Here is a 22,872-nt window from a genome sequence, read left to right as displayed (position 1 = left end):
GAATGAAAAACTGGTTGTTTACTTCTCCTGTAATTGCCACACGGAGTCACTTGTGTTGATGCATTGAATCTCGATAAAACTCCTGACTGCTTTGACCTTTGCCTGCAGCTCGATTAGCAAAACAAAAGATAAGATTTTTTATCGTGCAGGGATCATGATTATAACTGTCACAGAATTTCTCTTGAGGTCTGAATCTTGATGAAGAAACCCTTAAAAATCCAGTAGACCTGAGAGCAGAATCTGCTTCATGGAAATGCAGTGCCATCATCACCAGCTGCTTATGGGTGGGAAAAGTATCAAAGAAATCTGAGGAGCCAGAAAGAGGTAAATCAATGGCAAAATGCACAAGCAGAATCGGATTAATTCATGACCTTGTAGTGAAATTAAACAAGTACACCAAGATGTTTTATTTTTCTCCCTGACATATGTCAGTTTTTCAAAATCATTGATGGTGTTTTATGAGACTTAGCATTCCTGGGCCAGCTGGGATAAATTGCACCCATTGCACAGAAGGGAAGTTTGGACACTGAAAACGTGGTGACTTGCGTAAGGTCAAACATTCACTACCCTGTTAGGAAAACAGAATCCTTATCCAAAATGCCAGAAAATGTGACTCCTTCCTCTCCTCACCTGGCAGGATCCAGCAAGAGAGGGTGTCTTTAATACAAGGAAGGACCTACAGCCACCTTACCAAGACTGATGATGATGATGATGATGATGATGATGATGATGATGATGATGTGTAATCTTAGCTGAACTGGATTTAAATTACAAAGACAAGCAAAAATGCATATCTTTATTTAAAAATTTTTCTTTTATCTGACAGCAAATGTGGTGGTCACAAGGGCATTCTGACACTCCAAGTTATTCCTTAGAGTTGCCACAGGTTTTGTGGCCAACTGTAAGTTCAGGAGGGAATTTTTTAGAGCAAGGTCTGTGTTTATTAAAGACCAAATCATAGGCCTTTGCTGAAGCTCCCAGACTCTACTGCAGCACAAAATTATTCTGGATAAATGCACATTTTAATCCAGAAAGAGAACAGACCTGTGGAAGAAGCAGGAGGGCAACTGAGGTTTGATTTTGGTTTGGTTTTTTTTTTTTTTATTTAAAGTCTTCTCCAGAGTTTCCCTGGATGAAATTTCCCAGGGTTTCACTAGAGGCAACCACAGACAGGGCTTTTGAGGTTCCTGATGCATCAGCTGTTTTTGAAATCTGTTTTTTCCTTCCCCGTGTCTCAGTTCTCCCTTTATAAATCAGGAAATAATAACTCAGCACTTGTCTTTCCCATTTACATTCTTGGGTGGATGAGGATTGTTCTGCTGGTGTTTGTTTATAAGAAATACAGCAAAATGAGCTGGATTTCATCTGGGACCTGATGTTTTACTGTAAGCAAACTGAAAGAGCAGAGTAAGGACCTGGGGCCCAAATGAAATTGTTTGAAGTTTTTTTTAAGAACTTCACCTTTTTACAGTGGAAATAGAATTCCTTTATTTGCTTTGCACCTTGCTCCTACTAAACCCAACTAAGATCAGAAGTATTGGGAAGAATCTCTACCTGATCCTCTGGCTGAAATGTTTGTTGAAAAGGAGAAGACAAATCTGTATGAATAATTTGGAGGAAAAACAAAAAAACCCCAAAGTACACATTCCCCCCAATAATTTATTTGTTCTCCTTAGCAAGATTTTGTATACATTCAGTATTTTGTTCAGGGAAATGACCAGCATGAACTGTTCAAACATGATAAATCTGGAAAACAGAACGTAGAAAATTCAATGACACAGGAATACCACATTCAGGAAATGCAGTGCCTGTTTCAGGAGAAATCTTTTAAAACCAGCCAAACTTGTACAACATGCAGGCAAAAAGCTGCTGCAGGCAGAAGAGAAAAAAAACCCCAAAACCATTTTTTTGCAACCAAAGATTGGCAAAGCAAAAAACCAAAACCAAACAAACAAAAAACCCCCAACCCAAATCAGCTTGTATACAATTCCCACAGTCGTACTGTCAGGAAGAATTGAGTATTCAGTGAAATTCAGAGAGGTTTTCCATCATTGGCTGAGTGGACTTGCTTTGAAAGTGGAAATATGCTGAAATGCTAGGCAGGTTTGTGTTTTCCTACTTCAGAAAACAGTTTACTAGGGGTGAATTTTGGCACCTGATAAATTTGGATTAATGCAAGAATGTCTCATTCTTTGGATGAGATGTTGAGCACTGTAAAATCATGTTTATTTTCCCTATTAACATGTGGAGGTTTTTGACTCTGAAAAAGACGTTGATGTTACCATGATGATAAAGGAGAGGCTCTTACTCATCCTGGGTTTGAGCCCAGTGTTGCACTGAGAGAGAAATGTTCATTAAGTGGAGCTTTGAGCCTGTTGTGGGACTGACAGATGTGTTATTTCTCACGTGATGGTTGCCATCCATAGCTCTCCTCCTCAGCAATTCATTTCCCCTTAGCTCACATTTGCTATTTTCTCCTTCTCTGTCAGCATGAGAAATATGCAGTGTGCTCTGCAGAGAAGGAATGACATTTCACTCAAATCCTTGAGACAAATGCTCCATCTCCTCCTGGGAAATCAGAGATTCAATTACATCTGTCAAGCTGGGGGGAAGATCTGTATTTTAAAACACCACAGGCTACCTCTGTAGTGTCTTGTGGTTGGCTCTGCTGTCAGAAGAGATCATCCAGGAAAAATTGGTGTCAACAGCCTGTCCCCTTGAGTTTGTTTTCAACATTGTCTTGCTTATCCAAACCATATTAAGACAGGAAAGAGGATCAAGGTATCTCTGAGTAGGATGTGGAGTTAATTACCCAGTATGGATTCAGCCTGGGACAGCTGAAACCTTGCTGGATGAATCACTGAGTTGGTCTGTGCCTCAGTAGCTTTATTTTAAAATGCAGTCCCTAATAAAACCCCACTGAGCCATGAGCAACAGTAGCTCAAGGCCCACAGGCACACATAGAACTGAGCATTTCCACTTCAGCAAAGCAGTAAGAACTTTTTTAACTGACTTCAATCCGTACAAGATGTTGCAGCCTGCCAGTGTTGCCTTTCAGAAAATTGAAAAAGTCAGGCAGGGAAATTTTGTAAAGAAGCTTTGTGAAATGCATTTTTGCTTATTCCAAGTAGAGAAGCAAGAAATATTCCTGCCTGAATCTTTTTTCTTTTCAGTGCTATGGACTTCCAGTACATTAAGGCCTGGCAAAGGAGAATATTCTTTTACACAATGCACAATTTATCCTTGGAGCTGGCAGAGAGAAAATAAAGAATATAAAAATGAGAAGACATTTATTTGGATAGTGGGCAGAATTTAAGTATTTTGGATTTGAAAAATCTTGAAAAGTACACGAAGCCTCAAAACCATCAGATAGTATATCTGAATTGACTATGGAAACTGGACTTTCCCTGCCCTGGGATGAAGAGGGATTGGTGATCCCCTTCACCTCAGGCTGTGCAAGTTAGGAGTCATCTCTGTGATGCTCCAGCTCTCAACCCTTTGCAGCAGAGACTGCTCCACCCAACATGGAAATCTTGGCTGTCACTCCCAACAGAAAACCCTGACCCAAGAGGATGGTGAGATGTCAGCCATCCCTCAGAGGTTTCAGGCAGGACACATCCACTGCCAGGTCAGGTGTGGATCCTGGATGTGGCTTTGAGGGGAACTCCTGGCACTCCAATATTCCCACTTCCCATCTGGCCACTCTCTGATCTCTGCTCTGTGCTCCTGCAAGGTTTCACATGACAGAATCCTTATGCTGGGAAGGTTTTACAAGTGATGATTGATGTCCAGCCTCTGGGAAAACCTCTTGTCCTGTTCATGCTTTAAGACAAACAGATACATTCAGCCTCTGTGACTGCAGCTCTTTCACCAGTGCCAAGTTCACTTTAAATAATAGGAAAAAATGGGCTGCTTAAATCTGCACTCCTTTTTTTTTTTTCTGTTTCCTAGAGCTCCTTCTATGGTTTTTGAGATTTCTCAGTCCAAATATCCACTGAAATGACAAGTGCCAATGACCCTTCTTGAAACAAGGGCAGGGCAGTTTTCCTGCAGAAATTCTCTGAGGGAGCCAAACAAATTATGTGTTTGTTATTACTGGCAAACCTGGCAGCAGCAGAGGTGTGGCTGGGACCAGGCTCACCTGATGCTGAGGACTAGAAGCTTTTCAGAGTCACTGGACACAGAGACATTCTTTAGAATCTGTTTGGTCACAAAAAAAAAGGATGAAGAATGAGACCAAGACTTCATTATTCCAGCCTCTGTCTCTGCCACGCAGGAGAACTGTGCTACATCCATGTCCATCCTGACACTGCCAGCAGCAGGTTGACTTATTTATCTTCATCTTACAGGGTCAGATTATATTGCTGCATCAGAATTGCTCTGGAGTTAAATGAATCCAATTGTGGAAGCCTCCATGTGTAGCTCCACAACAACTCCTTGCCTGACACCGTGAAACCTCAATAAATCTAAAGTTACTGCAGCAATCCTATGTAAATCTCCCAACTCCAAAGAAGATATGGCAAAAAGGGTCTTACTGGTCATAAAACAAGTCCTGATTGTTGAATAAGACAGGGTTGGGCACCAAGAGTGTGCACTGAAGACTTTAAATCTTGCCTGTCTTGCTCAAATTAAGGAGGGTTTTTTTCAAAATGTTTCAAAATTCAGGTTTTGTCCAAATACACATCCCACATATCTGAACCCTGTGAGACTGGAAACCTTGGCCATGAGTCTCACGTGACTTTCTTATGAGATTTCCAGCTTTTCTCCTTCTGCTCTTGGCTTGAAGTACCATGAGAATATTTTCTTATATGGTATTTCCACACTTTTAGCTTCAAATTCTAGGCCTGAAGAACCTTAAGTGTGAGGTGGATTTCTTATTTAGGCTAAAACCAGGATCGTGCGACAGATTTGTGTTCTGTGAGTTCATAAACAAAAGACACAGGAGACAAATCCTCTTTACGTTGGGGACTTAATACTGAGTGAGAGATAAATAAACAATGATTTCTCATCAACACCACCAAGGTGTTGTTTCAAGACCCTGTCCTGTGATACTGAACCTTATCTTGAGCTGTTTCCCTTTTCAAGGCAGTGGATCTTCAGCACAGCAGCTGACACAGACAAGAGTAGGGGCTCATGTGCTGTTTCAAGGAGCTGAATTCTTATTTGGCAGGCTCAGGAGGAGTTATGTCAAGAGTGGCTTATTTCTAATATTGTACAGAGAATTCCTCCCACTATTTCTTCCAGATGCTGGCCATCTCATTTATTTATTTATTTGGATTAGCTGTATTAAAATATAACATGCTTCCAAATGCTTTTCTCCTAATTTCCCAAGGGAATGGGAATTCCCCTTTCTCGTGGGGATGGACATCCTTAAGCCTTTTAACATGTTTAACTCCCCCTGGTTAAAACAAGGAGAAAATTCCTGACTCTAGAGTACCAGGATCTCACAGAAAGCTTTGAGCACTTGGTCACTTCCCAACTTGAAGGAGTCGGGAAAAGGAAAGTAGCAAAACACTGGGCAGGGAGACAGGAAAGATCTGTAGTTTTTCCAGTGACTGTGGCACTGATCTGGCTATCAAGTACCGAGCAAAGAATTACTGAGCCTTTCAGCAGGTTCCTGATGGACTCAGAAGATGAAAAACAAAAGGATAAATGCAAGTGAGTTTTGAGCCTTGTTTGAAAAGGACTTACCTAGTTTTGAGTTTTACTAGACCTGCATCAAGGCACATGGATGGTCTGAACAAACTAGGTACACATGCAAATTTTCATTTGGTATAATGTGGAGATAAGGGAGGCTGATGGTACAAAAAGGAAAAGTTCTCCTTGGTCTCTGAAGCTTGGTGGAGTGCAGTCACTTGGATCGAGTTTTCCTTGGCAATGGAGTTGATGAAATGCAAAGGTGAGGTTTGGCTTTATAGGGAGGGGTGGAATCACAAAGTGGCTTTGAAGGTGGAGCTGCCAGAGAGTGTCAAGGCTGAAATCAGCACAGGGTCTTTGTGGTTCTTGCTTTCTCCTCCATTGCCTAAATGAGAGCAGTGGGAACTTCAAAGGAGGAGAATAAAGAGATAAAGCTTTTAAATGCCAAGGAAACACCTGGCAGATGCTGGACTCTCAGAATAACATCCACTGAAGCCATGCACTATCTTTGAGGGGCTCCATTCATGCTCCTAGCACTCACAGACATCCTTCCTCTGAAGATTTGGCCCTGTTTCACCTGTTCACACCTGGATCCTTTCAACTATCATGCCTATTCCTACTTCCCCCTAAAAACAGTGACATCCCATGAGGTCCCCAAGCTGCCAGCCTGGTGCACCCAGCTGGTTATACATCCTCCCCACTCTCACTCAGGGAGATTGAGTGGATTTTAATGGTTGGCACTTTGCAGTTCTCATGGACAAGACTCCCTGAAGTGCCTGCACAGCAGCATTCTTGCAGGAACCCTTTGCTCTTGGCTTTGGCAGCTGTGCAGTCTTTGGAAACAGCATTTTTGGTGGGCACACCCTGCACGGCAGAGAAGATCTTCCACTCACAAACCCCATCTGACTTGGAGATCTTGTAGAAGGTTTCTCCTGATCCCACAGGGATCCGGACCACCCCTTTGCCACTCTCCATGCTCTGGCCTGCAGGATGGTTGAGGTTGAAGCTGGGTGTTTGCTTCATTGTTGGCTGCTTCCTCAGGAGGCACTGAGCTCTCAGGACGTTATGGAATGCTTTCTTGAACTCTTGACTTGAGCATGGATAGATGATGGGGTTGATGCAGCTGTTTAAATATCCCAGCCAAAATGTTATTTTAAAAAGTGTGTCCGGGGGTTTGATTGCAGGAAAGAAAGAGCCTAAAATGGAAAATACACAGAGTGTTAGGGCAGAGGCAGTGAGGAATCGCAGGTAACCAAAGAAACTAAAACACTGGAAAAAATAAATAGGATTCTGTTCTGTCTTGAAAAATTATGATTGGAAACACAATTCCTGCAGGAACAAGTGTTTCAGAATCTGTGGTGTCATACAATTACATGGATGTTCCATCAGAAACCAAGTCAAGAGAGCTATTTTATAATTATGACAATTATATTCCCATTTACAGCTAGAGAGGCAGCCAGAGGGCTGATTCCAGGGATAGAGGAAAATTCCTTCTGCAGGGACTCCTAATTCAAGATTAATTACCCATATGACAGGAATATCTTGGAGGTCATCACAAGGGGCTTCAGATGGCAAGAAAATCCCACAATTTCAGAAGGGTTAGAGAAAAAAGGGATTAGAGTTGACTGTGTTACAGATAAAAGTCCTTGAAATTATGAAGTATTGGTACCGATATTCCCTGAAACCTTCAGAAAATCTAACTATCCACACCCTGCCTCATGGAATGCATCTAAAATTCAGAGAAATTAAAAGAAAGTTTCCTTCTCATATCGAGGAACACTGGGGAGGGTCTCATAGGCAGCCATGAGATGTGTGTGTATATATTTTTAATTTTAATTTTAATATTTTTATTTATTTATATACACACATATTCTGATATATACTTGCAATGTCACCTTCCAAAGATGATTCAAAGAGCAAGAACTTTCTTTACTGCTTCCTTTGTAAAGAAAGTACTTTGGCATTGGCATTTCTTTTTCTATAGAATGATGAGTTATCTGCTGATTTAAAATCTTGAAAATGTTTTTCCTGATGCAAACCTTAGGTTTTATTAAAAAAAACAAACCCCAAAACAAAACAACAAACCAAAAAAAAAAAGGCCCTCAGGGAAACAAAATTGGCTTGTTTTGGAATTTATACTCAAATTTATAATAAACAGGACTTTTAGCACTGGCAAATGCTTGTCTTCATGCTTCCTCTGGAAAAACTATAAACATGTGGAAGAAATCCTCTGGAAGGTTCAGACATCAATGCATCCATCATCCTCTGCAGTTTAACCATGTCTGGGAGCAGCTCCTAAGCTTTACAGGGACTGATCTGGACCTCTCGTGGCCGTGGCCGAGGAAAAGCTGTTAATGCCCTCTGAGGATGTTCTGATTGAAATCTGAGAGCTGCTCAACTGCTCCGCCCTTTTTCCTCAGTCTTTGTCAAACAAAGCTGCAGCACTCACAGCAAATGCTCTCGAGTGGCCACAGCAATTCTTAGGGTGGTTTTGCCTGTGTGGGAATGCATCAAAATCTTGCCTAGGCCAGAGACACTACTGGTGCAGGGTGATTAATAACCTGCTCATCTTGCTGAACACGGGATCTGCGGGGAAATGTGGAGCGATCTTGTGGTGGCAGCAGCTTCTGCCCCCTGAGCAAAGCACATGGCCCAGGAAGGGGACAGGACAGGGGGCAGGGTGAGAAGCCTTGCAGGGGTCTCTGATCTCGGACCAGGTTGTGTGTGTTATGAGTAGAAAAGCTGCCCATTTTTTTAAAAGTTGCAGAGTTCACAGGTTGAGCCAGTTGCTTCCAGGGTGGAGTTCTAACTGTTTGTTGTGGTAATCACCTGTAGTTAATAGTTTTTTGTTAACTACCTGTTGTTGATGGTTGGGAATTCCCCTTTTTTGTCGAGTGGCACCCTGCTGCTTCCTGGAGGATGGCACCCGGGACGGTGAAGAGGAGGGGACATCGGGGTTGGCATGCAAATGAAGAAGCCCCTCACCAAACCTAGAAAAAAACCCCTAAAAACAAGGAACCAACACAGAATTGAGGGATCGAAGTGATGTCTAGGTGTGAGGAACAGAATCCAGTATCCGCTAAGACCCTTTTTACCCCTCACCCTAACCTCAAAGATGTCAGCTGGAAACAGGATCTCAAACGTCAAATCACATAATTGGCGAATTTTCTGATGCTATCGTAAGGATATTAGCCTGAGCTCTGTCTGCGGACCCATGGACAAAGCTGTACTTTTCCTTCTCTTTCATGCCACTCTTGGAATTGGTAATGGCATGGGCATGACCCATGGGATCTTCCCACCCAAGCTGATTTATAATGAAGGTATTAAATGGGAGAAAGATCTCTTGCCCAATTAATTTCAGAGTGTGTGTGTACTACAGCAGCAGTGAAGTACCACCAAATCACAATCATCACAGGATGGTTTGGGTTGGGAGGGACCTTAAAACCCATCCAGTGCCACCCCCTGCCATGGGTATGGACACTGTCCACTATCCCAGGGTGCTCCAAGCCCCATCTAGCCTGGCCTTGAACACTTCCAGCCATCCAGGGGCAGCCACAGCTGCTCTAGGAATTCTATCTCAGCCCCTCTCCACCCTCACAGAGAGATATTCCTTCCCAATATCCCCTCCTTCCCTGCCCTCTGTCAGTTTGAAGCCATTCCCCCTTGCCATGTCCCTCTTGGCCTTGTCCCAAGTCCCTCTCCAGCTCTCTTGGAGCCTCTTTAGGGGCACTAAGCCTTTCCCAAAGCTGTGTCTTCCCCAGGCAGTGCAGAACATGCCACAGGAGCTCTGTTTCTGTACTGGGGCAGCTGAACCTCTGATTGCAAACTCAGATATGACCTGGGCACCAAGCATGGGTCTCACTGCCTCTGCGGTAGCTTCTGGTTGCTCGAAACTGGCTCAGGTACAGCAGTTTCATTATTACTTTCAATATCAACCAGATTTTAAGACCAAAAAGATTTTGCTAAAGAAAACAAATGCTCTTTTGCAATGAAGCACAAGTAAGCACACGTATCCACAACCTAAATTTTTTCTCAGCAAATTAATGCTTCTCTCCTTTAGTGAAAAACAACTAAATAACATTCTCAAAGAACTTTCTGGCTGAAGTCATTGGCAGATGAAAAATAACGAAAGGCTTCTAAATGCCCAAATTATGCTCATTTTTTTGTCTGTTTCCTCATTTAAATGCTATGTATCTGCTGCTTTCCCATTTTGTGGTGCGAGAAAAGGTGAACCAAATCCCAGTTTATGGATTCAGCAGTGTGAGGCCAAGTGTAAAAATGGGTAAACAATAACAATTCCTGTTTGCTGCAACTCCTCGCTCCCTCCAGATGGAATGCAAGGGCTGTGCCAAAGTCTGATAAAAATAGAAAACAGCCAGTGTCAGAGTCTGTCCCTTGCTCTTTTTTGGGGGTGGGATCTGCATGTTAATTTATTAATGTAGCCTTTTTTGGTTCATCAGTGGAGACACTCGTTGTTGCCTTGGAATAATACACAGTGAAAGAAAATGAAGGAGCTTTAACAGCACAGAGACTTTGCTATTTACAGATTCCACTACACACTGGCTTTCAGATAATCATGGAATGGCTTGGATTGGAAGGGAAATGAAAGATCATCTAACTCCAGCCCTTTGCCACGGGCAGGGACATCTTCCACTATTCCAGGGTGCTCCAACCTGCCCGTGGACACTTCCAGGGATGCAACAGCCACAGCTTCTGTGGGAAATCCATCCCAGTCCCTCACCACCCTCGCAGGGAGGGATTTCTTCCCAATATCTGATCCAAGTGTACCCTTCTTCACCCCAAAACCATTCTCCCCTGTGTTATCAGTGCATGCCCTGGTAAAAACTCTCCCTCCAGCTTCCCTGTAGGGTGTGTTTGACACTCAGGGGCCACCGAAATCTCTGTCCTTCTATTGCAGCCCCACAGTTACCTCTGTAGCTCAGAAATATTCCCCAACATTTCCTGTTGGCTACCTGAGTATCTAGGAAAAGGGGAAAAATATCTTATTTTCCAAATCCTTGAGGAATGGTGTTCCTCCCCACAGAATCCTAAAAACATGTCCCTTTCTTGCAAACCTTTAATATTCACTGATGTTGTTGTGATCAATCTCAGTGGCTGATGGATCTGTTAATGAGCAGGAGGCATTTTCAAACCTGGTGACAAAGTAGTTTGTTCAATGCTGAGCTCTCAGATTGGACAGCTCAGATCAGATGAACTCAAAGGAGAAATAAAACAAAGATTTTATGGGATTTTTTAAAAACAATGACCATAATTAATCATGAGATTAAACAATTGTGGTGAATTATGTCTTTTTTAGGGTGTATGGTACATGTTCCCTACAGAGCAGTGAGCACAGGGAAAGCAGGTGGAGCTGGGATGAGCATTTCCATTCAATCCTTGACCATTTGGTGACTGCCAGTTCATGTCAGTAAAGTTTGCACACCTGGACACCATCACCCAGGGCTGAGAAAGCAGAATTTTTGCACCTAATTCTCAGAGCAAATTTTTCCAGTTCTCTCCCTCCAGACCAGGTGGAATCACAGGTGCCATCCAAGTATCCTCTAGGAGAGCTGGAGGGTTAACAGCAGCTAATATATTAAGTTTTCACACTTTAAATTAATTCTCTGTGCTATTCACTGGCCTTAATATCGTCCTTTGCACACTGTCAGGAATTAAGTCGTAAGTAGCAGCAAACCTGATTAAAGTTTAAAGGCTTCACCTTACACTGTCCCCCTGCAGTCTGTGCTGGAGGAACAGTAAAGAAAGCTTCAAGGGGTCTTTTAATGCATTTTGAATCATGGATTGAGCAAATGACACTGCAATTCCTGCTTTGTTTTCAAAATGTTGAGGAGACTCAAGTGTCAGTAGCACAATACAATTGCTTCTTGTTAAAGTAAATAAAATAAAATGTACTATGAGCCTCCTGAGATCTTTTGCCATTAAGTATTTCATCACTCATCCCTGGAAATGTCAGGATTGCATTTTGTTCCCACATCTTTTATTTTCCAGTTTTTCAGCTGGAAGTTTCTTCAGCTCTGAGAGGTAAATTTGCTACATCCCTCCTGGTGAGTAAGTGCTAATTCATTCTCACAACTGTTATTTGACTTTGTCATTTGTCACAAGAGCTGCCTGATTATGGGTTGTTTAAAAACCAGGCCTGATGCCATGCGTCATTTCACTGATGGACAGCAGAGAGGGTTTTGGAATCTGCCAGACTGTAAAAACATGTGTTCTTTACTCTGCATCATTGCTGCCAGCACCATAGGAATCAGATCCCGTATATTTGTGTGACCCATGAACCCTTTGTGGTGTTAAAAACCATCTCAGCTACAAACCCATCTCTGCTACAAATCCATCACAGCTATAAATCCATCTCTATTACAAATCCATCTCTGCTACTGAATCTTGCAGCTCTGTTTAGGTTTGCTGCTTTTTCCCCCTCTTTTTATTTTGTGTAGCTTAAATATGGTGACTGAGACAGAGCACCGAGGTCAGGTGGGGGTGATGCTGCTTCAGTGTATGGGGGAGATTGGGGCTGTGTCCATAGAGAATCCCAGAATGGTTTGGGTTGGAAAGGACCTTAAATCCTATCCTGTGCCACTCCGTGCCATGGGCAGGGACACCTTCCACTATCCCAGGGTGCTCCAAGCACTGTCCAACCTGGCCTTGGGATCTGGGGCAGCACAGCTTCTCTGGAAATTCCCTCCCAGACCCTCCCCACCTCCCAGGGAACCATCCAATGTCCCATCTAAGCCTACCCTCTGGCATTGGGAAGCTATTTCCGCTTGTTTTGTAATTCCCTTGTCCCAGGTCCCTCTCCAGCTCTTGAAGCCCCTTCAGGCTGGGAACAGGAAGAGTGCTCTGGTTACAGGGAAGCAAAGCTCAGAACTCAGGTCCTGGGATCTGTCTTGAAGCAGTCAGTCCAGAGGGCATCACGTCTTCCAGAGCCATAAAGACCCAAAGGATGAAGCACAGAGGAGCAATGATATTCCAAAGGGAATTAACTGTGTACCATGGCCTCCCTAATCTCTCATGGCTCTACAAACATTGATAAATATGCTACATTTTGTGTTCCCAAGCCCCGTGTTAGCTCTAAACTTTATTCCCTAAGTGTTCTATGCTGCATCTCAGGTCATGATTCAATCCACCCTCTGGAAAGTGTATTTATAAAAATAAGTATATATAAGTATATATAAGATATACATACATACACACACAGAGAGATATATATGTTGCTGCAGACATTGAAAGCTGCCCCCTGTACACACATGACCTCTCCTCTATGCTCTCATTGTTCCCTTATGGGAAGTATTTTTTATGGAATAAAAAATGGTATCAAGGAACCGTTGGACAGTAGGAAATGATCCTGGACTCTGCACAATCCAATTAACACAACCAGTACAGAAAAAAAGCAGTGATGTGAGGAAGTCTTGCACTTTCCAGCTGTGCCTCCCCAGGGTCTGGAATGCCTTGGCTATTCCCGAGGGAAAATGAGAGGGACTTTGTGTTTGGCTATTGCTGATATATAATAAACAGACATAGAAGGAGGAGTGAGTTGGTTTTCCCTCCCAAATCCCTGAATTCAGCTCTCTGTGGCACCATGAGGGTGTCTGGGCACAGGTGAGAGGTGAAAGGTCAGGCAGCAGGAATGGGTCAGTCTGGGAACACTGCTCTGATGATTTGGATTATTTCAGACCTAATTTATGCTCTGTTTCATATTGTACCCACTCAGGATGGATGATATTTTTGGGAAATATCTCAGCAAGCAACTATTTCCAGATTTGCTGTGGGCAGCTGCAGATTTAGAAAGCTGATAAAAAACCATGGGAAGGTAAACTGAGGTTTTGTTACCCGTGTGAACCCAAACAATCACATTGTTTCACAAATCAATGTAATTGTCACTCCAGTTCCAGTTCCCAAGCTCTTACTGTAGTGGAATGGGTCTGGATCCCATTGCTGACATTTTGGAGGTACTTGATATTTGCCCTGAAGCCATCACTCTTGAAGTCATTCACTTAAAATAAAATAGTAATTTTCCTTTAAAAATTAAAAAAATAAAAACAACCAGAGAATAGTTTGAGAATCTGAGTCAGTCTCAGGCTGCCTCATGAGTTTGTTTTCTGTCATGATTTTGGAATCCTTGAAGTCAGAAACAAGAAATTATCTCCTTCAGCAAGAGCCAAGTACCTCTCCCATTATCCAAATTGCAGACAAATCCTGACATTTGCTCAGTGGGGTGGGAGAATCACTCACCACGGCCTTTCCATCACTCCCCAACCCTGAATTGTGCATTTGAGAGTGAGTGAAAAATGACACTCCTGTTTCCTTTACTCTGGGAACTTGAAGGTGGTGGCTGAATGAGGAGGGATATTCTGAGACAAGGATGAGGCTCCTGTGGCAGGTGACACACACAGGAGAGCTACAGGAGTGGCTCTCGAAGCACAGCACAGCTAATCGACCTTCCCTCCTTTGTTTTTAGTATAAATGGGTTTTAATATTGATTCCTCCCCTCCTTTGCTGTGTTTTCAGTCACTGGGACACATTTCAGGATCACATTTGGGAATGGTGGAGAAATGTTAGCCCAGGGATGTCCATGGGATCTTTGTCATTAGCTGAATTATCAGCCCAGACCAACAGTGCCTTTTCAGTCTGTGATTATGAAAAATGCCCCTTGTGATCAGCAAAAAGCCTAAAAAAACCCTTGCCATTGAAATATCTTGTCTGTTTATCTTCATGGCTGAAATTCTCTCCATTCAATGGTTTAACTCGCACACACACTTGTGCTCTGTGACTCAAGGAGGGCAAGCATTCTTCCTCTCCCTCAGCTGGGATCCAGAGAAAGAGCTGGGGCTTTATTCTGAGGGTTTTCTTTTTTTTCTCTCTCACTAAGAGAACGCTGAAATATTAATGTGGGGAGTCTGTGTTGATGTGTGTTGCTACTCTGAGCCTTGTGACCCTCTGAGAGGTCATGTTGTGTCAACAGCAGAGACGGAAAAATGCACTTTATTTTTCTGGTTTATGTCTAATGAAATTAGAGTGGTCCTCTTTGACTCTGTTAAAAAAAAATGCCACAAAATAGTAAATAGAAACCATCTGCAGACAGGATTAGAGGATTCCCTTGACAGTGTTTGTGTCAGTTCACAAGACTAATTTACTCCTAGACCACAAACACAGACACCCTCTAGCAGATCCTCTTTTTTGCTTTGTTAATCATGAGAATGATTGACAAATGCTAAAACCCTTCCTCTCCCTTGCACAGTTTAGGATTTTTTCCCCTGTGGCCTCCTAGCTCAGACTTTCCCTTTTAATTTCTTCCAGCTTTGGAAAGCAACACCTGCAAGTTGATCCACAGAAAATAGACCACGAGCAAAGCTCTGGGAACTTGTTCTCTTCTGAGAGTTTGTTAAGATAAATCATTAGTCCCAGGCCAGGACCATTTTTGCAACACCCCCAACCCTTTTTTACATCAGTTCTGTGCATGTTTCACCTCAAAACAACCTCCAAGCACTGTCATTTATCTTGCTGAAAGGAAACCTTTTGAAGAATTCCCACAACAACATATAAATGTCTTCCAGTTCCAGGACAAGGTCTGTTCTATCACTTGTGACATGAAAACCTTCCATCACTGGGGGCTTTCACTGAGTTCTGGGCTCTTCCAGCTCTGAGTCTTTCTACATCTGTCCATCTATCTACATATGTCCTATATCCCTTTCTAAAAATTGCAAGAGGAGAACAAAAAGCCAAAAATGCAGGTTGTGATTGGGCATGCCAGAGCCCAACAAGCCCTGATTGCCCAGATGAAGCTGCATCTGAGCCTCTCCCCACAAATCCCCTGCCCCTTGGCCCAGGAGCTGCAGATAAGCTCAGGCTCTTCTCCATAACCCTCTCTGAGAGATGCAGACAGGCTCAAAGCTGCTTTTTCCTTTCTCTGTTTTTTTATTTTGTGTTTGTCTGGTGGTCACTGAACTGTCAGTTGAAGCTGTCAGTGATGTCAGTTCTGCTTGGTTCTGCTCACAGGAATGAAAACCTGACTTCTACCAGTGGAAACCAAAGCTCTGACAACCTTGTGTTTTACAGAAGTTTTGAAAAGCAAATATTGGCCTCACTTATTTTCCTGCAACAGGATTATAATTTCCTGTTTTTTTCCACAAACTTCAAGCCAAATGAGAAGAAGGTGTGTTGGATTATTGGGCTGAAGGATTTTGCACAGAACCTTTGGAATGAAACTTAATCTGAGATACTAAGAGAAAAAACGTTCCTTACACAGACTGCAACTGGTACATTTACACTCCAGTTTCAATAAAAATAATTTATCATGGCAGGGATACTTCAGTTGTTTCTCCAATTATTTTCAGCAGCATCAGCCAACTTGGATATTGTGCCTTTCTCGATATCTTTCCATCCCTCTTGGTCTTCCCATACCTACACCTCAAAGGCTTCCACCCTGCTTTATGATGCACTTCCGTAAACCTAATGTTTCTTGCTTGGAAGCAGTTCTTGGCTGGTAGAGTGGATGTTAACGGATGTGGAAATCTTGAAGGTGCTGTAGATTACAGTGAAATTAATCTAGGTTTGGGGAAGTTGTGCTGCATGGAATGATGAGCACAGTTGTCTGAAGAGGTTTCTGTAGCAGTTTAAGAGTGTCTGTCTTGTGGGCAATCGGCATTGGGAGTGGTCTGGCTGATGGAATCATGGAATTATAGGCATTTACGTTGGAAAAGATCTCTTGGATTATTGAGTCCAGCCGTCCAAGTCCACTTATAAATGATGTCCCTGCATGGCCCCTCCACATCAGTCAAATCCCTCCAGAATTGGTTGATAGGACCATGTTTTGGTCTGTCCCATGGCCACAAAGCTGCAGAGCTGGTCAAGTTCTGGTTTCCCAGCCATGTATGCTATGAGCCTCCACCAGGGTTTCAACAAAGGATTTTATACATCTGGAAAGGAGGATTTTATACATCTGGAAAGTCAGACCCTGGCAGGACCCCAAGACCCTGGCAGGACCACTTCCCTTCCCTATCCCAATTGGGCCTGGGTACAGGACAGACTTGAAAGTGGTTTTAATCTTTTGGAAAGTGCCCTGCATCAAGATGAGTCCTTGGCTTTTTTAAGGACTTTTTTAGTGCCACTCATTTGTTTAATCCGTTTTTTTTTGTCCTTAGACAAAAGCAGCAAATAGGTTTTGAAAGCCCTATAATATATGCTTTAAAAAGACCCAGTAACCTCCCGCAAAAAAGAGGAAAAAAACCTCCAGAGTTTCCTTACATGGGATCCAAGGAGGATACAAAGTCATTCTGGAGCCCAGAAGATTTCTTAAATCCAAAGCAAATTAATTAACACCAGCTCTCTGTGGGCAATCACATTTGCAGATGAAAAGTGTATTTAATGCATTCTCTCAAACCCTTTTTGAGTATGTTTCAGTCATCTTGGCAAGCAGCATTTCACCGTGCTGACATCGTGGCCAGCACATGCCAGGCCCTTGAGGGCTTCTCCTTAGGAAACAGTTCCAATCCAGCACTTCCCAGTATTGACCAAGAGGAAAAAATTCTGAATTTTTGGGTTTTTTCACATTAGCAACAGGTTTTTTTTGTGTCTTGACAAATCTTGGTAAAGCCAGTAGGGGTTAGTTGAAAAAAAAAAACCAGTTACTTATTAAAGTTTGAAAAAACAGAATTAAAAAAAAAAAAAAGGAAAATAAAATCCCCAAATCTTTCTTTTCATGTTTAGGTAAGGCTGTTTTACCTTTTCTGAATTGTCCATATTGTTGTCTTACTACATGAAGCTTCCATAAAATCTTACTTTATTTTTCCTGTACAGCATAAGCCCTTTCCATAAGAAAAGCCCTGAAATTGAGCAAGTCACAGATTTTAGTTTCCATGTTTGAAAAACCTAATATTTAATGGCAGAGCCCAACCCAGTGTGATGAGCTATGTCCTTCACCCTCAGCTAGAGGTATGGAATTAGTATTCTGCTTTTCCATCCTCAACTGCATCAGAGGTAACTGAGCAAGGTTTAATTAAAATTCCAATTACTTCTTTATATTCCAGCAAAGCAGAACAAATCCTTATCTTTTCTCCACTTTGGAATGACAACTGGAGAATAAATATTCACCTCCAGCATGGTGGCTGAGCCAGTGTTCGGTCAGTGGGCTCAATGAGTTCCCAGAAAAGCTGCAATCCAGAGCAGTATAAAATTAGTTGGAAGGACCCTCACTGCTGTCTCCTGACTGGTCATATGAAAAACTGGATTAAAAGATTAACTTTGTTTGGAGTTATGGTATCTCACAGGATGAATTTCCTAATAGGAAGCAGATATTTTCTTCCTTAGAGTGGGAATCATCAATGCTGAGCACTCCAGGAGATCTGTGAACAGCTACTTCAACCCTGAATGTATTTATATTATGACCTTTTACATGTTTAAGTCGCCTGGCTGCAAACATAAACACACAAACCCCTAAAGATCCTGTTCCTATAGCAGAGATGGTCACAAATATCTGCTCTACTTCACAAAAGAGAATTTTCTATATGGAAGAAGTACAAGATTGCTTCCCTGGTTTTCATCACCAGAGACCAGATCTGGTCTAATTTAACACTCGCGTTTTTTTTCATGGTCCCTGCTTTGTGGTGCTGAGTGATTTGGTTTTTTGACAGCTTTGCAGTACAAAATTGTTCCCTCAGAGCTATTCTGATCAGTGTTACCACACCCAGCCACAAGCACAGTCCTCCCTGCCCAGAAGGTGCTGGAAGACACACAGGAGTTAGCTCTACTTACCAAGAGGCATTACTACAAAAAATGGGAGCCAGCAGAGAACGAAGCATCCCACAACTATTCCCAGGGTCTTGGCAGCCTTCTTTTCCCTGGAGAACTTGAGCAGGCGCACAGAGAAGTGGTGCTTGCTCTTGGAGTTGGCTGCAGAGCTGCTTGCACCAGGTATGTTTTTGCGGTGGATGCGGAGGGTCACCTCCTCGGAATGGGATTTCTCTGTCTTCAGCCCAGAGGTCAGCCCTTTGTTTTCCCTTTTGGCCACCACGTAGACCCGGCAGTACATCACCAGGATGATGATCAGGGGGAGGTAGAAGGAGCCCAGTGCTGAGAACAAGACGTAGCCAGGCTCCTCGGTGATCTGGCAGATAGTCTCATCCTCCGGGGCTGGCTCCTTCCAGCCGAAAAGGGGCCCAATAGAGATGACCAGGGACAGTGCCCAGACACACAGCAGGGCCAGGAGGCCCCTCCTCTCTGTCACTATGCTGGGGTACCTCAGTGGGTAGCTCACCCCAATGTATCGATCGATGGAGATGATGCAGAGGCTCATGATGGAAGCAGTACAGCAAAGCACGTCAACAGCTGCCCAGATGTTGCAGAAGATCCTCCCAAAGACCCAGTAGCCCAAAATCTCCATGGTGGCTGAGAAGGGCAGGACGGTAGAAGTCAGGAGGAGGTCAGCTACAGCCAGGTTGATGATGTAATAGTGGGTGACACTCTGGAGGTGTCTGTGGCAGGCTACGGACAGGATAACCAGGATATTACCCAAAACCCCAAAAACAATCAGCCCCCCTAGAATAACACCCAGTAAGATGGCCTTGGAAATGTTCACGGGCTCCACAGAGTGGGTGCAGTTGGAGCACTCAGAGGAGTTTCCAGGAAGGAAGGGCATGGCTGGTAATGTCCCTGTGAGGCTGCTGAACTTCACCCCCTTTCCAGGCAGGAACAGTGTGACAAGATCAGGAAGGTCCTATAGGCAACATTTGCTTAGCCTTGCTGGGGAAAAGAGTTTTGAAGAATGTTTTAGGACTGCAGCACCAGAAGCAATGAGAAAGATCCAGAAACATATTAGAAAACCTACCCTTGCTCCTAGGCTTTCACCAGAATAACATGGTTGATACTCACCAGTTCCAAGTCAAATTTAACTCCTTCTGCATTTTCCTTGGGGTGCACAAGTGGGGCTACAAAAACCTGAGACTGTTTGTCCCACTTTCCAAGGCTATGTGATAAGAAATACTGGAGCTGCAGGTTCAAATAATTTCTGTCTTTTGGGGAAGGTTCTGTGCTTAAGGAAAGTAAATATTCCAAAGGGTCTCCAATTTAGCTGCTCCTGAGAGGAAATCACTGATGCTTTTAATTGCCTGGTGTTAGTCCTGATTCTGCCTTAAAATTGGCTTAGAAACCTGACTGGGTGGAGATTGCTGCTATGTCTGCTCAGCAGTTTTGTTTGAGATATCCATCACTCCCCATCCAGGGTTTAGGCAGTCAGTCAGAGCTTTCCGTACGTGGAGCACTCATCAGTCGAGGTCCTGGGCTGCAAATTAAAGCTCATATACATCAGCTCCTGGCTTGCTCTGAGGGGAAGAGTGGAGTTTGCCGTGTGCACAGGGCCATGCTCTCGTGCTCTCTGCAGATCCTCACCCCCCTGGAGAAGACAAAAACAGGAACAATGTGATTCCCAGAAGCCACACTCGCTGCTAGGGTTCCCATATATGAATAGAGCAGGAGGCTATTTTAGGGTGCTTTCCTCAGGCTGGCTCCAGCCAGTGGAACCAACCATTTCCAGCCCAGCACTGTTTAACAGCAACTGAGAGATCCATGTGGGTTTTCCTGCCTGAATTTTCCCTTCTTTATGGGGCTAGGCATCAATCCTTATTTTTAGCTCACCTTCAGAGACCAGTTCTAGGAAAGACAGAAGCCTGCAGGACACAATTCAGGACTGTACAAACTGTGCAGCAGATTTAGAAGCCCAGAATTCAATCTCAAGTTTCTTTATTAAGCGAGACTTTTCCCCACTAAAGTGTTAGTCCAGCTGAGCTGCCAATTTTGAAAATCTATAAGGAAAAGCAACTCCAAAGCCAAGCAGAAGATGTTGCAGGGAGCAAGCCTCCTAGTGAGTGACACAACATTTCAGGGTATCTGGAAGCCAAGCTCAGCCTTTGCTGACTAAATATGGAGAAAAGGTACCTCAGATGGAAAAGTGAGGATTAGCCTGGGAACCGAGACCTGGGGAGCACGGAGAGGAGAGCTGCAAGTGGGAGCTGCAAAACCTTTCCCAGTATCTCCATGTGGATATAGAATTTCCGTCCCAATTATTAATCAGAGGTGAAAAACCACCACTAAGACTGTGGCTGTAAAACCCCAGATGAGGAAGGACTCTCTAAGTGTCCTTTGGGATGAGTCCCCCAGATCACACTTTCAGCAGTAACAACTGTCCTATTTCCCAACCTTCATGTTGAACTTTCCTGTAGGCAAAAGCATTTCAAACTCTGAAGCCCCAAAATTCCCAGTTCACAGGCAGGGAGGAGGGGGGAAGGGAGAGATGGGTAGGTATCACACTGTGGGTATTTTACTTCAGTACACTAAAATGGAATTGGATCTTATTTTCTTTCCTACCAGATAGAACAAGTTGAGGAATAATCCCAAGGAAGAAAAGGACAGATTATCTAAGCATATACATGAAAAGTGAGTGTTGCATCAAGCATCTCTGAGCATTATAATTGTGATCATTACCAAATAATGCCCAGCCTGTGGATATAGCTGATGCTGGGAAGAGCAGACCCCAAGCTGCTGTGTCTGCCCCACACCCACCTCTTCAGTCTTCAGAAGGCAGCACAGCTCCTGTGAGCATCTGGGAAGGAGATTCTCAGCACAGCAGGCTCCTCTTTCATGCGGGGATGGGGCTCCGTGCCTGGAAATCCTCGGCTTTGCTCCCTTTATTGCCCCACTGGTATTTCAGCAGCTGGCAGTGGGGCTGATTCCCTGTATCCCGCGGCTGTGAGGGGCTGGCTCCAGGCTCCCTGGAGGATCCGTGCCCTATTCAGAGCTCAGCTCCACACTGCCAAGGAGCAGGAGGAACTTTGCTGCTCTGCTATGTAGCAGAGCATTAGTCTTACCATTACCGTAATTTACTGCCACTCCCGTATTGCCCAGAAAGAAAGAGCACTCTTTCTTTCTGGGCAATGTGTTTTTAAATCTTTTATTATTTTTTTTTTCCACTCAAACTCTTGCAAAGACCAGAGAGTGGAAGGCAGATAACAAACTCCTGTTCATGAGTTAACACAAAATTTTTGAGATCTAAAAAGAGAATTTCCTGCAGGGCAAACGGAACAAGGAGATAAAGGCAGGACACACTGCCTGGGGATTCTACATGATGGGACAAAGCACAGCTGACTGGAGATGGGGGTTTAAGGAGGAAATTCCTTCAGCAGAATGTGCTGTTGAAGGGAGAATGATTTTTCACATGGCTTCTAATTGCAGTTTAAAAAAAAAAAGTGTCCAAAGTCCCCAATGAAGAACAGATACAAAAGTGATGTCCTGAAGTGAAGGGGACACAGAGTGGGATTTCATAGCCAAAGGCTAGCAAACCCTGTATCCACAATGAAGAAGATGAACCATGTGCCTATTCTTGCATGACAGACTCTCCACCTCCTCCTCCTGGGCAGTAACTTTGAGAGGGAAAGTTTGGGGTTTTGGGTTCAGGAGTTTCACAGACAGGTAAATTTGAGTGATGCTCAGATTCCCCCAGGAGAGTACTGAAAGCAGATCTATGCTTGTCAGCAGCCCTGATCACTGGTCCAACAAATTCAGAGTACCTGCTTGCTTCTGCAATAGCCATTGCTACTGGAGGAAAAATTTAAAAAGCAGGCTCCCAGGAATGTGCAATTTGTGCAGGTTGGGCAAAGAGTTTGGGACAGTGTAGTCACCCTTGTGGCATCTCCAGCTACACCATTTGCTGTCTCTTAGAGAGTAAAAAACCCCAAGAGAAGAAATGGCAAAGTGAGGGGGCATAAAAAAGAATAAAAAAGAAAAGAATTCAAGTTGATTTTGAGGAACTTGCAAACTGCAAAAATGAGGTGCTTTCTAAATGCTCAGCTGCTGTTTCTCCACAGTTTTCTTGCCACATGCGGTGCCTGTTCTGTTGTACATCTACAGAAGGTAGATGATTTTTGGAGGCTGCTTGGAGGTCTCATCCTTCCCTGGGTAACAAAGAGTGCTGGAAGAGAGCAAATCGTAAATGGATGAAGGGAATCCTGAGTAACTAGAGATGCTTAAAGGCTGTGATTCAGCAGGTTTATTTTAGATGCCTATCTTCAGATGAGGCAACTCTGTTTCCATCGATTCATTGGGAAATGAGTCTAAAAGACTGAGGGGAGGGAAAGGAGCTGAACCTCACTCTGTTTTTTTTTTTCTACTGGTACATAGACCTTGCCATACTTGTAGCTTATTCCAGGCTCTTAAATGCACCATGGA

General features: G+C 43.5%; 1 protein-coding gene across 1 annotated transcript; it reads right to left on the bottom strand.

The window, feature by feature from the left end:
* Window positions 1-751: 751 nt before the first annotated feature.
* Window positions 752-21,509, bottom strand: ADRA1A (adrenoceptor alpha 1A). The gene is made up of 3 exons (XM_054650712.2): window positions 21,211-21,509; window positions 18,409-20,044; window positions 752-6,833 (listed from the first exon to the last, which is right to left on the bottom strand). Exons 2-3 carry the CDS (start codon window positions 19,289-19,291, stop codon window positions 6,322-6,324), a joined length of 1,395 nt encoding a protein of 464 aa, XP_054506687.2. The 5' UTR covers window positions 19,292-20,044; window positions 21,211-21,509; the 3' UTR covers window positions 752-6,321.
* Window positions 21,510-22,872: the final 1,363 nt, after the last annotated feature.

This window comes from Agelaius phoeniceus, chromosome 30 (genome assembly GCF_051311805.1).
Source record: "Agelaius phoeniceus isolate bAgePho1 chromosome 30, bAgePho1.hap1, whole genome shotgun sequence".
Lineage (NCBI taxonomy): Eukaryota > Metazoa > Chordata > Aves > Passeriformes > Icteridae > Agelaius > Agelaius phoeniceus.
Note: the sequence above shows the minus strand (reverse complement) of the source record. Positions and strands in the feature narration are given on the sequence as shown.

Bases quoted from the DNA above. Each gene is read 5' to 3' on its own strand.
- ADRA1A (XM_054650712.2), bottom strand. From the start codon at position 19,291: ATGCCCTTCCTTCCTGGAAACTCCTCTGAGTGCTCCAACTGCACCCAC. The intron at 6,834-18,408 runs GTAAGTAGAGCT...TTTCCATTTTAG, and splicing joins TTTTGTAGTAATGCCTCTTG to GCTCTTTCTTTCCTGCAATC.